The following is a 14076-nucleotide window of genomic DNA, read 5'->3' on the forward strand; positions in this document are numbered from 1 at the left end:
ACCCAACACCCCCGGGCCTCTCCCTCCACCATACTGAATTCTGGGCCCGTGGAAGGCCATTCACTCTTCCATCCTTTGCACACGCTCTGTCAGGGATGCTGGAGTCGACCTGTTGCTTCTGCCTACCATGACCCACTGCCCTTCTTTGGGAGTGGCACCCTAATCTTTCCTTGAGAGTTGACCCCCAGCAGCTCTCTGACTAGCCCATGTTTTTTGTTTGTTTTGAAATTTATTTTTATTTATTTTGAGAGAGTGTGTAAGCAGGGGAGGGGCAGAGAGAGAGGGAGAGAGAGAATCCCAAACAGGTTCCACACTCAGCACACAGCACAACTCAGGGCCCCATCCCACGACCGTGAGATCATGACCTGGGCCCATATCAAGATCCAGATGCTCAATCGACTGAGCCATCCAGGCACCCAGCTCATGTTTTAAGGCGGATAAATGAGCCCTTCTAGCCAATAAAGCCTGGCGGGAGAAACTGCTTCACAGATGGGCATGGAACCCGTGCCAGCCTGGAGGAGAGTGGAACCATGACATGGACAAAGGTGGAGCTCTAAGGACTTCATCTGAACACCTGGATCCAGCCATGCCTGCTCCCCTACCTGCAGGAGACGTGGCCCCTGGAAGCTCCAGGCTGGCATCTTCCTAGCTTGGCTGCCACAGAAGGGAAGCATGAACTTCTCTCTTCTCAGGGAAGGAATCTGATTGGCCAGAAGAGGGTCGTGTACCCCCTGGGGGGAGAGGCACGTCAGCAGTCTCACTAGAAGGCCATGGTTGTAATCTAAGAGATACAGCTCCCCAGAGGATGGGACAAGGTGCTTGTACTGGGACAGGGGAGGGATGCTAGGTGGCCAAAAACATTCAGTGCCCAGCTCCCTTTTTTTTCTAAATTTTCTTTTTTTTTTAGTGTTTATTTATTTTTGAGAGACAGAGAGAGACAGCATGAGCCGGAGAGGGCAGAAAGAGAGAGAGGGAGACCCAGAATATGAAGCAGGCTCCAGGCTCTGAGCTGTCAGCCCAGAGCCCGACGTGGGGCTCGAACTCACAGACCTGAGGTCATGACCTGAGCCGAAGTCGGACGCTCAACCGACTGAGCCACCCAGGTGCCCCGCCCAACTCCCTTTTGAAGGGTATCTTTATTATCCCCAGCTCACAGAAGTGAAAACTAAAGCTCAGAGAGGGACAGTCACATGTCTAAGTCTGCACAGATGTCTGGGATTTGAACCTAGGTCCGTCAGACTCTACGGTGGAGGCAAAAGAACATCTTGATTTGCTCCCTTTGCCCAACCCAGCACATCTTTTCCTTTTTTTAATTTTTATTTACTTTTGAGAGACAGAGCACAAGCGGGGGAGGGCCAGAGAGAGAAAGGGAGACACAGAATCCGAAATGGGCTCCAGGCTCTGAGCTGTCAGCACAGAGCCCGACGTGGGGCTCGAACTCACGACCCGAGAGATCATGACCTGAGCTGAACCAGAGGCCACATTTTGGTATCAGCAGAAACACTTCCATGCAAGTGGCTCTTGCGTGGGAAGATGCCTTCAGACCCAAGCAGCATCCCAGTGCAAAAAGCAGCAAGTAGATGCCATCAAGTAGAATCTCAAACTCAGTCCCCACCCCTGTCACCCACATCCCCTCTGTAACAACCTCACAATGGCCCCCAAGTTCCTTAATGTTCCCTTTGAACTGTTTCAGCAAGGCCAAAGGGAGCAATTCTCCAGCCCCTCACGCGGAACCATTTACAGAGATTCCGTCTTTACTTGAGGCAGAGGGATCTTACTTCCTCTTGATCACAGCAAGGGACAGCCGCTATTTCAAGGAGCCCTGCATCTACAAAGGCTTGAAATCACTGTGCCCACCAGTCTGAATAAAGAAACCCAGGAAGACACTGGAGAATTCCAGCACAATACCCTGATGTAATGGAAAATCCCCAGGGAACTAACTGCATGGTCCTGTGGGTCATTTGAATTCCGCTAGGCAGTTTGATTTAGCAACAGGTCGGCAAGCAGGCACTTCAGAAAGATCAAATTGTGCTCCTCTGGAGTCTATACCTGTCCTGGGCTCACGCTCTCAATGTGCCAGGCAGGGGACTTAAAAGCCAGAAAAGAGAGACCTGTGAACCTTTTCCTGATGCAGCAAAATCAGATGCTAACTGCAGAGTCAGCTCCTGTTTTGTTCTTGCTGAGAACTGATGGCCCCACCACACCTAAGTGCTGTGTTCCTCTGTCACAGCCCGAGGGGGCTGGGAGCTCACCTTGTCCCGTGCTGTCTTCCAGGAGTCATATTCTCTTAGGCTTCAAAGATTCACCTGAGAGCCTGAGCTAGGTAGATGCTGGGAACCCAGGGCCGCTGAAGTCTCAACCAGGAAATCATCCTCAGACACGCTGAGGAGCAGAGGGTCCCAGTGAAAGAATGGGGCTGGGGCTGGATCCGGAATAATGGGAGACTATTGTCCCCAATTCGCAGAAATGGAAACTAAAGCTCAGAGAGGTCCAGTCACTTGCCCGAGGCCACACAGCCAGGAAATGGAACAGCAGGGATCCAAAATCCTCACTTCCCCAAACACGCAACAGAGATGTGGGACATGATTATAGTCGGCACAATGAGAGAGTCGTTCCCACCTCTATCGTTCTCTATGTCCCTCCGAGAAGAGAGGCCCCTCAAGTGAGTTGGTTTAAAGAGAACCAGTAAAGGGGCGCCTGGGTGGCTCAGTCGGTTAAGCGCCCAACTTCAGCTCAGATCATGATCTCACAGTTCGTGAGTTTGAGCCCCATGTCAGGCTCTGTGCTGACAGCTCGGAGCAGGGAACCTGCTTCGGATTCTGTGCCTCCCCCTCTTTCCGCTCCTCCCCTGCTCATGCTCTGTCTCTCTCTGTCTTTTAATAACAAATAAATGTTTTTAAAAATTAAAAAAAAAAACAGAGAACCAGCAAAGGTACAAGTGTGCAGGTGGGGCACAGACATGGTCAGAATCATGAAGGTGTGCTGCAGGTGACCTGAGTTGGAAATGCTATTAGGAAACGTGGGAGAAGATTCATTGGTCGATGGGTCTGATGTCTCTCAGACTTCAGAGCATCTGCTGGGAAGGAAGGTAATTGGAAGGGCTTCTTCCCACTGTCTTGACTGCACCCCCTCCTCTCCGGGACTCCAGGGACCTGGGGCCTGGGAGGGGCATGGGGAGGGCAAGAAGGAGAAACCAGATGCAGGAATGCCTGCCAGGCACTCCAAAATGGGATGGTTAGGACCTCCCAAACCCTGTGCATGAGAAGTACCCACGGCCTCTCCCACAAGCCGAAGGGAGAAAGCTCTAGGTAAACAGCAAACGAAGCACGGCTTTAAAAGAACGTAACAGCCAGAAGGGCCTTCACGCTGCGGGTTTGTCAGGCTTATTCTGAGGAACAGCATCATCTGGGTAGAAACTGTGGACGAGACACCATCCAAATGTTCTTGGCTACAAGGAAAGGAGGCAGAGGGAGGAGAGGGGGGAAAGGGAAGAGAAGGAAGGGAGGATGGCGGGAGGAGGAGGAAAAGGATGACCGGAGTCCAGCCACCCCGTGTTCCATAAACACAGAAACCAAGGCCACTTCCCCATCCCGCCACGGAGTCGTTAAAATATGCCTAGTGATCCACGACTCCTCTTCCTGTCCATGCAACGCTCAAACGCACGCACTTAGGAAGGCCTCTGCAACGACAAAAAATATTCTCGTGAGATTTCTTTTCCCGTAACATACATCGTCAGTGACCGTAAGTCGACGGTGCCCGTAACCAGACATTCGTGCGCACAGAACTGGGGCGCTGTGCTGCCTGACTCTGGTGCGGCCAGGCAGTAGCTGTGAGCCCTGGTGGGGCCCTCCGGGAGGACAGCCACACGTACCAAACCATGGCTGGAATTGGAGAAATGATACTGGGGAAGCTCTGCAGCACCGTCGGGACATCGGAACCGGTCTTTGCCCTCAAAAGCTTCTCCCCCCCCGGGTCACCTGGGTGGCTCAGTCGGCTGAGCGTCCGACTTCGGCTCAGGTCATGGTCTGGCAGTCCGTGGGTTTGAGCCCCGCATCGGGCTCTGGGCTGACTGCTGGGAGCCTGGAGCCTGCTTCGGATTCTGTGTCCTCCTCTGTCTCTGCCCCACCCCCTCAAAAATAAATAAACATTAAAAGAAAAAAAAGAAGCTTGCCCCAGGAAGGAGCAGACCTTCCTGCTAAGAAAGCCCCCGTCCGAGCTGGCAAAGGACAAATCCCCACCCGCCCACTGCTGTGTGCCTTCAGACTTACCTCTGCTGGCAATCTTCTGAGAACGTGACGACCAGACTCACCCAGGCTGCCAATGCCACCTGCCAACTCTGTCTCTATTTTGCGGGCTTCTTTAGAAATCTAACTTTTTCTACGTAAAACCTGAAATTCTGACAGGTGCTCATTAGGTTAAATCGAGTTTTGCTTCTGCAGCGGAAAGCTAGTTGTTTCCCTTTGAACCATGTTTAGAGGCTGCTGGGGGTGGACATCCACGAGAGGTCGCCATTGCCTGATGACTAAGGTTCTGAATGGTAGCCACGAGTTGGGACCGTGGAGGTCACGGGAGAGTAGTTGGGCGTCTGTGGGCACATTGGGGGTGAGAGCTGAGCAAGCTCAGTGGGTGTCAACTTACAGGTATGACCTCGAGTCAAATGGCTGACCATCTGGGGACCTTTCTTGTGTTGTGCCCTGGATCTGGGCGGATCAGGCAGGCCATTTGCAAAAGTGGCCTCAATTATTTCTGTGATGGTATCCATTCTCCTTTTCCATGTCCCTCTGCAAAGCCACCCACCAAATGGTAGAGTCTATTTTCCCTTCCTTTGAATCTGAGCTCAGCCATGTGACTTACCCTGAGCAACAGAACAGAGCAGAAATGACTTTATGCCAATCGCAAGCCTAGGTCTCAAAAGGCCTTGCATACTTCTGCTTGCTCTCTTGAAAAACTGCCACCATGGCCACATAAACAAGCCTGAGCTGGCCTGCCAGGGGATGAGAGACACATGGCCCGGTTTCCCCTACTCTCCTGGCCAACAGTCAGCCAACTGTCGGAGGCAGAATTGCCTCACTGGCCTTTGGCTGACCACAAACACATGAAGAAGTCCATCTCAGACCAGAAGAACCTCTCAGATGAATGCGGCCCATAATGTCAACCCACAGAATTGAGAGCTAATAAATAAATGGCAGTGTGAGGCCACTAAGTGTTGGGGTGGTTTGTTACGTGGCATTATTCATGGTGACAGCTAACTGATACAAGGGGGTGAGAAGTGCTTCACCTGCCTTGCACCTCCTGGGGCAAGACCAGGCAGCTATCATGAGGCTCTGTCCCCATCTGGGTATGGGCCACTGGGGTGCGGTTGGGAGGACACAGTCTCCAAAAGCAAACCTTTCTTCCCTACGCATTAAAAAAATTCCCGAAACACAGAAATGAAAAAATAACCCATAGTCACACATTTCTCTGTTTATATATATTTTCTCTCTATATAGACACAACTCTTCAGTAAACAGTTACAAGATATGTTGGCAACACTGAGAGAAGGAGGAGGGCACTCCACGGACAGAATGACTCCCACGCACTCGATTCCCGGACACAAGGACGCACGATGTACGGAGACCAAAATAAACACCGTAAGCTGAACAAATAGGAGTTGTTCCAAATCACAACCACGGACACTTCTCTGGAACACCACGAGAGAAGGCGGAGAAGAGATTGTGTGCTATACTTTGGGACTAGTCTGTCGAGAAAAATAAATCAGAATCGGAAGGTCTGGGACCTGGGTCTTGCTAAAATAATGTCCTCTGTAACGAAGAGTTGAGTGGCAAGGAAACCTTTGATCTGGACGTGTTTTCCTCGTCTTGGGAAGGTGGGGACCAGAGCCAGGAGGTGCAATTTTCACAGAGAACATTCTTCAGAGGCAAGGGACACTTAGGTCTTGTCTGTCCTGCTCAGGAGGCCCCACGTGGGAGACTGGGGGGTTGGGATGCAGTTGAAGGCACTGGGGCCCAGGGGCGAGCCTTCACAAGCACGCAGGGTAGGGGTTCCTCCCCCTTCTGGTTTGCTCAGGACAGAGGACTAATGTACCCTCTCTGTGAATGCTTCCTTGTGCTTATATGAGTCTCCTCCCCTCTCCAAAATCCTACCTTCCATTCTGGGGAGGAGCCTTCCAACCTGACTCTGTTTCTCCCACGTGTGTTCTCAGAAAAGAGCTGGCAGGACTGCTCTATCAAAGGACAGGTAGGCAGGGTGAACCAGCTAACTCGGGGTCTGTTTGTGACTGGCGACCCTTTGTGTGAAGACGCGGAGGGGACCACTTCCAGACTTAGCCATCCATGTTCCGGGGGCCAGTTCATCAGCATATTTTCCAAGGAAAACACCCATCACAGTCTACTCTGGCGGACCTCTGCCTTCCTGTTCTTCCTTTGTCCTGAGTGATCAAAGGCACCTAGGGAAAAGCCAGCTTCCCCCACCTCCCTTGAAGTGGCGGCCACTCACACACACCTTCCAAACTTCTGGAGCATCAGACCCAAAGTGCGGAAGGAGAGGCGAGATCTTCCCTAGGAGGTGAAGAAACGGATGTGGACTCCACCCTGCCTGGAGGGCTTTGGGCGGGACCTCGGGCTAACTCACACCTACCACACTTCTCACCGTTCAGCCCTTCCGCCCTTCCCTCCCTCTCCGGGGAGCCTCTCAGGCAGAGGCTTTCTTGAAAAGAAGGAAAGAAGTCTCTCCTGGGGTCAGGTGGAGGAGGAAAAAAATGAGAGACCACAACAAACAGAATCCAGGTCCCGAGAGAGATGTGGACTCCCGTGTGCCTTTTCTAAGTGGGAGAAAGCCTCAGGAGCAGGTGGTTAAACAAAAGAGGGGGAAGGAGATACACTTGCAGCCCCTCCTCTACGCCACTGGTTCTCGAGTGGGGACGTGTGGCAAAATCTGCAAACCCTTCGGGTTGTCACAGCTGGGTTGGGGAGGGGGCGCTACTGGCATCTTGCAGGCAGAGGCCAGCGATGCTGCTTACCTTCCAACAATGCACAGGACGACCCCTCTCAGAAGACGGTTCACCCAGCACCCTGTCAACAGCGCCAAGGGAGGTGCAGAAACTCTGCTCCAAGCCTGCCTGCCGGCCATGTTCTGGGACATCTCCAGAGGCCCTTTTCAGAGTATAGAGGTAGCCCCACAGACCTCTCCTACACTAGTTCCCCAAGAAAAACTCCTTCTCCAAGTCTCCCCTGACGGAACAGTTTGGAGGGGTTGGGACAGAATAAGAGAGAGGCAACCATTCTGGAGACCACAAACGAAACTGTTCCCTCCATCCACTGACGTACCCCAACTCCCACAAGGGAGAAATCCCAGACTTGGACAATCTTTGGTCAAACAGGAAAACGTAAGGCTGAACTCAAGGGGCAAACCCTCGACCCCACCTGCCTGGCGGCCAAAGTTGGGGCAGTTTCTCTCTGCACAGAAGTCCATGCTCACGAACAGACACCAGGACCTCGCTCCCGGGGCAGCCGGGAGGAAAAGCGGGCTGGACAGGTGGGTGGCGGCACGGCTGACAGGGCCGGGGTGAGGTGGCCCTCACTTGTTCTCAATCAGAGTCTGCACCTTGTACACGAGGTCCCGGGCCAGCTTCAGGACGTGTTTGGTGTTGTGCCGCTCAGCCATTTCTGAAAGAGCAGAAGGCAAAAATCTCATGAGCCTCCTTCTGTGTCCATCCTTAGGTCACTTGCACCTTCTAGAAGGGAGGGGGGGGGTGTCCCTGGGGCATCCTCCTCCTCCTCATCTGGCATCATCTCCAGAGGAGTTCCAGAAGCAGACACTTTGGAGAAGGCCTGCATCTCTGGGCCTTAGTTTCCTCATCTGTAAAATGGGGATTGCAACAGCATCTACTTCACGAGGCTGCCGTGAGATCAAACGACATGATGTTGGCTCACAGTGCTTGAAAAGAGTTACATCTTCCCACTCGCCTTGCCTCGTGTAAACACGATGACTGGGAACCTTTTGAGAAAACCATGCTGGGCACATTGCAGGTGTTAAAAGATACAAAAGAAGGAAGCAACAGGAGAGGGGGGAGCAAAAAAAAATTTTATTAAGTGCCACATAAATACCTAGGAATAAACCTAACCAAAGATGTCAAAGATCTGTATGCTGAAAACTATAGAAAGCTTATGAAGGAAACTGAAGAAGATACAAAGAAATGGAAAAACATTCCGTGCTCATGGGTTGGAAGAATAAATATTGTTAAAATGTCAATACTACCCAAAGCAATCTACACATTCAATGCAATCCCAATCAAAATTGCACCAGCATTCTTCTCGAAGCTAGAACAAGCAATCCTAAAATTTGTATGGAACCACGAAAGACCCCAAATAAGCAAAGTAATATTTAAAAAAAAATTTTTTTTAGTCTTTATTATTCATTTTTGAGAGAGAGAGAGAGTATGAGCAGGGGAGGGGCAGAGAGAGAGGGAGACACAGAATCCGAAGCAGGATCCAGGCTCCAAGCTGGTAGCACAGAGCCCAACGCGGGGCTCGAACCCATGAACCATGAAATCATGACCTGAGCCGAAGTCGGACGCTTAACCGACTTAACCACCCAGACACCCCTAAAGTAATATTGAAGAAGAAGACCAAAGCGGGAGGCATCACAATCCCAGACTTTAGCCTCTACTACAAAGCTGTAATCATCAAGACAGTATGGTATTGGCACGAGAACAGACACATAGACCAATGGAATAGAACAGAGACTCCAGAACTGGACCCACAAATGTATAGCCAACTCATCTTTGACAAAGCAGGAAAGAATATCCAATGGAAAAAAGACAGTCTCTTTAACAAATGGTGCTGGGAGAACTGGACAGCAACATGCAGAAGAATGAAACTAGAGAACTGTCTTACACCGTTCACAAAAATAAACTCAACATGGATGAAGGACCTGACTGTGAGACAGGAAACCATCAAAACCCTAGAGAAGAAAGCAGGCAACAACCTCTTTGACCTCAGCCGCAGCAATTTCGCACTTGACACATCTCCAAAGGCAAGGGAATTAAAAGCAAAAATGAACTACTGGGACCTCATCAAGATAAAAAGCTTCTGCACTGTAAAGGAAACAATCAACAAAACTAAAAGGCAACTGACGGAATGGGAAAAGATATTTGCAAGTGACATATCAGATAAAGGGCTAGTATCCAAAATCTATAAAGAACTCACCAAACTCCACACCTGAAAAACAAATAATCCCATGAAGAAAATGGGCAGAAGACATGAATAGACACTTTTCTAAAGAAGACATCCAGATAGCTAACAGGCACATGAAAAGATGCTCAACGCCACTCCTCATCAGGGAAATACAAATCAAACCACACTGAGATACCACTTCACGCCAATCAGAGTGGCTAAAATAAACAAATCAGGAGACTACAGATGCTGGAGAGGATGTGGGGAAATGGGAATCCTCTTTCACTGTTGGTGGGAATGCAAACTGGTACAGCCGCTCTGCAAAACAGTGTGGAGGTTCCTCAAAAAATTAAAAATAGAATTACCCTATGACCCAGCAATAGCACTGCTAGGAATTTACCCAAGGGATACAGGAGTGCTGATGCATAGGGGCACTTGCACCCCAATGTTTATAGCAGCACTCTCAACAATATCCAAATTATGGGAAGAGCCTAAATGTCCATCAACTGATGAATGGATTTATATATACAATGGAATACTACTTGGCAATGAGAAAGAATGAAATCTGGCCATTTGTAGCAACATGGATGGAACTGGAGAGGGTTATTCTGAGTGAAATAAGTCATAGAGAGAAAGACAGATACCGTATGTTTTCACTTATATGCGGATCCTGAGAAACTTAACAGAAGACCAGGGAGAAGGAGAAGGGGGAAAAAAAGTTACACAGAGAGAGGGAGGCAAACCATAAGAAACTTAAATACTGAGAACAAACTGAGGGTTGATGGGGGGTGTGGGAGAGGGGAGGGTGGGTGATGGGCATTGAAGAGGGCACCTGTTGTGATGAGCACTAGGTGTTTTATGAAAACCAGTTTGACAATAAATTATATATATATACACACACATATATATAAAAGTGGAAATGCCTAGTGACTTTGACAATACTATACTTATACTATATTAAATATTATATATTGTATACTAAATGCTAAATAAAAATGTAGCCAATACTAAATAAATAAATAAATAAATAAATAAATAAATAGCGAGCCACATAAAATGATCGGATCTTGAAAGCGGAATAATCCTAAACCTAGACGTTTATCATGAAGAAATCATTTATTGGATTGGGGCGCCTGGGTGGCTCAGTCAGTTGAGCGTCCAACTCTTGGTTTTGCAGATCATGATCTCACAGTTCATGAGTTCAAGCCCTGCATAGGCTCTGTGCTCACAGTGCGGACCCTGCTTGGGCTTCTCTCTCTCTTCCTTTCTCTACCCGTCCCTGCGTGCACACATACACACACACACACACACACACACACACACACACACACACTCTCTCTCTCTCTCTCTTTCTCTCTCAAAATAAGCAAATAAAACTTAAAAAAAAAATCATTTACTGGATGAAAAAAAAAAAAGGGCCTTAAGACCATGGTTCCCAAACTGGCTACCAAGGTACCCCAGGGTGCCACTTCTGTACGTTGTGAGGAAAACATAATGATATTCCGTATCTGTTCAACACCACATAAACTGGTAGCATCAGGGAGGTCACAAACTGCCCTACATGCCTATCAATGACTTCATATCTTTGTAACGCTAGGTTTTCTGTAAGCAGTTAAGCAAGTTTGAGAAAAAGCAAAAACCATGAGAAAATCACTGTGAAACAGGAAATACATGAAGGTGAGGGTGTCTAATCTGGTTCCAGTGTTTGAGAAGCTGTGCAATGCCGAACAGGTGCACATATCCCATTAATTGTTGTGCTTATTTAAGAATGACATAAAGAGGCGCCTGGGTGGCTCAGTCGGTTGAGCATCTGACTCTTGGTTTCTTTCGGCTCAGGTCATGAAATCAATTTCGTGAGTTTGAGACCTGTGTCTGGCTGGGTGCTGACCGCACCGAGCCTGCTTTGGAATCTCCCTCTCTCCCTGCCCCTCTCACACTCGTGGTGTCTCTGTCTCCCTCAAAAATAAGTAAATAAACTTACAAAAAAAGAGAATGACATAAAGATATTATTGTCTTTGGACCAACAGGTATCATTTTTGCAAACAGCTGCTACGTTGTTGGGATATAAATAGTTATCAAGTGGTTGGGATCTAACTACTTGCTAAATGGAACTTTTGGCCTGGGGTGCTGTGAAAATTTTATAGAGGCATAAAGGGCACTTTGTTTTCTCAATCACACCCTCAAACTGAAAACAATCTAGCTACCCAACAATAGGAACGGTTCCTTATGTTGCAGACAGTGGCTATAGGGACACTCGACAGCCTTAAAAAATGATTAAATGGAAGGTACTTGTTAAAGTATTAAATGAGGGGCCCCTGGGTGGCTCAGTCGGTTAAGTGTCCAACTTCTGCTCAGGTCATGATCTCGTGGTTCGTGAATTCGAGCCCCGCGTCGGGCTCTGTACTGACAGCTTGGAGCCTGGAACCTGCTTCTGATTCTGTCTCCCTCTCTCTCCGGCCCTTCCCCTCTTGAGCTCTGTCTCTCTCTGTCTCTCAAAAATAAGTAAACATTAAAAAAATTTAAAAATTTAAAGTATTAAGTGGAAAAATGGGATATAATTGGATTCTGTGATGGTAACAAATACATGACTGGAAAAGATGAGAGGGGAAAAAAAGGTTTTCTATTGAACCCACTAAATGCCATGTGGTTTCTTGGGTTGGAAAATGTTGGAGCAGAAAAAGGGCATCAGGCGAAATCAAAGTCTGTAGTTTCATTAATAGTAATGTACCGATGATAATTTCTTAGTCGTGAGAAAAGTTCTAGGACCAGGCAACGCAGAGACCCGAGGGGTGGCTGAGTGAGGGAGGGCAGGAATTCTTTGTACTATATCTGCAACTTCTCTGTAAATCTACAGTTATTCCAAAATAAAAAGCTTATTAAAGAAAAATCATGTTTCTGGGGTAAGGTCAAAGGTGGCTTTTTTTTTCTTCCTTCTTTTGCTCTAGGTTTTAAAAAATTAAAAAATTTTTTAATCTTTAAGAAGCCTCCACGTCCAATGTGGGGCTGGGACTCATGACCCTGAGATCAAGAGTCTCATGCTCTACCGACTGAGCCAGCCAGGCGCCCTCCTTCTTTAAAAAAAAATTTTTTTTGTCTTAAAACATTAAAAAAATATTGTTTAATGTTTGGTTTTGAGAGAGAGAGAGAGAGAGAGAGACCTAGTGGGGAAAGGGCAGAGAGAGAGGGAGACTCAGAATCTGAAGCAGGCTCCAAGCTGTCAGCACAGAGCCTGATGTGGGGCTCGAACTCACGGACCCCAAGATCATGACCTGAGCTGAAGTCAAATACTTAACTGACTAAGCCACCCAGGCACCCCTTATTCTTAAAAAAATTTTAAATAGTGATAACAGTAGCAATAGCTTCCAGCTATGGGGCCCCTCATATGAGCTGGGTATCATGTGATAGGCTTTATCCATGTTGTCTCATTTAATTGTCCGAACATCTCTGTGAGGGAGGTGTTAGTAGCATTCTACCTCAAGGAATCTGAAGCCCAGAGACATAAAGTCAGTGGCCCAAAGTCACACAGCACCCGAGTGGCTGGGATCAGAATCCATTATCTGTCTGATTTCAATGACTGTACCCTTCTCATGCCACTTCAAATGCCTTCCCATGCCTGCTTTTGTACATATCAACCCTCCGAAGTAGACGCTCTTATTCCATTTTACAGATGAAGAAGCAGATGGGAAATGGCCTATCTGTGGGCATAGCTGGCTGGTGGGAGAGCCAGGGTTTGCCCCTGAGCCTCATTTCAACATTCATGCTCCTTCTGCTAGATTCTTGAGAAAAATGCATTCTCAGTGTTACAAGATGTCAACCCCTCCATTTGGAAATAGACATAAGAAGTGGGCGGAACCCCCCTATATCCCCTCCGAGGCCCCATGAAGGGGCCTGCCAGAAGCCCGCACCCCTCAGATGACACCGTAGTCATGTGGGTACCGTTAAAGAATTTGATGATGTCTGTGAAATCCATATTGTTCTCCAAGATGATGTCACGGTAGACCTCCACCAGAGCCAGCGCGATGAACAGGACGTAGTGGGCGGACGAGACGTGCTTGGCTGCCCAGATGGTCTCCCAGACAGAGAAGACGTCATCGTAGACAAGTTCTGCGTGAGACACCAGTACGCACATGCGTGGGGAGAGGGTAAGCCACAGAGCTCACGGTGCTGCCCTCCCTTTGGGAAAATCCCAGGCCAGCTGTGTCCTTCCTTCACTTCTGTCCTAGCACTGCAGAGAGCAGGCAGAACTCAGGTCAGGAGGTAGGAGACCCAGACTCTGCCATTTGACCGTCGGAAGCCTCCGTTTTCCCCGTCTGTAGAGGAGGTTATGCAGACTAGGGGGGATGTAAGTTTCCAGCTTCTGGAAGGGGAGGAACCCAGCATAATCGGGTCTGATTTACACCGACCTGCCCCTGCCCTTTGACTAACATCCCCTTTTTCTCCCTGCACCTTGTATCTCCTTAGCACCCAGGGGGGTATTCTCTTACCCCTGTACAAATGCGGAGCTGGCTGTTGCCTCTGGGGCTAGTCAAGAAACTGGAGAGAGCAATGGTTGAGAGCAAGGCTTCCTATGTCCACTAAACTCAGTCTGAATCCAGCCCCACCACTTGCTGGCAAGGTGACCTTGGGATAGCCCAAGGCTCCACCAAGAGCCTCTCTCTCTCCTCCTCTGTACGTGGGGTGAGGCTTGCAAAGATAATACATACAAATGGCTCAGCACACACTGCCCGGCGCGTTAAAAACGCCTTCCCGCAGGGTAGATACTCTTATGAGCATCACTCCGACTCTGCACAATAGCAGTGTGCTGTGCCCCACGTCATTTCCAAGTCACATGTGCACCATGCTGCGTGAGCTTCAGGGCACCTTGTCTATGAAAGGCGGCAGAATAGAATGGAAGGGAACTAAC

General features: G+C 48.8%; 1 protein-coding gene across 1 annotated transcript in view; it reads right to left on the minus strand.

Annotated features, from left to right (window-relative positions):
- Positions 1 to 5451: 5451 nt before the first annotated feature.
- SGSM1 (small G protein signaling modulator 1) overlaps positions 5452 to 14076 on the minus strand; it is a 64570-nt gene continuing 55945 nt past the window's right edge. Inside the window, exons 22-23 of the mRNA XM_047088363.1 lie at positions 13110 to 13277; positions 5452 to 7664 (exon numbers count right to left, since the gene is read on the minus strand). Of these exons, the coding sequence (XP_046944319.1) occupies positions 7576 to 7664; positions 13110 to 13277 (257 nt within the window). The 3' untranslated portion in view covers positions 5452 to 7575. The remainder of the gene's footprint in view (positions 7665 to 13109; positions 13278 to 14076) is intronic.

This window comes from Lynx rufus, unplaced genomic scaffold (genome assembly GCF_022079265.1).
Source record: "Lynx rufus isolate CCGP_SWC_20201006 ecotype Redwood Valley unplaced genomic scaffold, mLynRuf1.p SCAF_24, whole genome shotgun sequence".
NCBI lineage: Eukaryota > Metazoa > Chordata > Mammalia > Carnivora > Felidae > Lynx > Lynx rufus.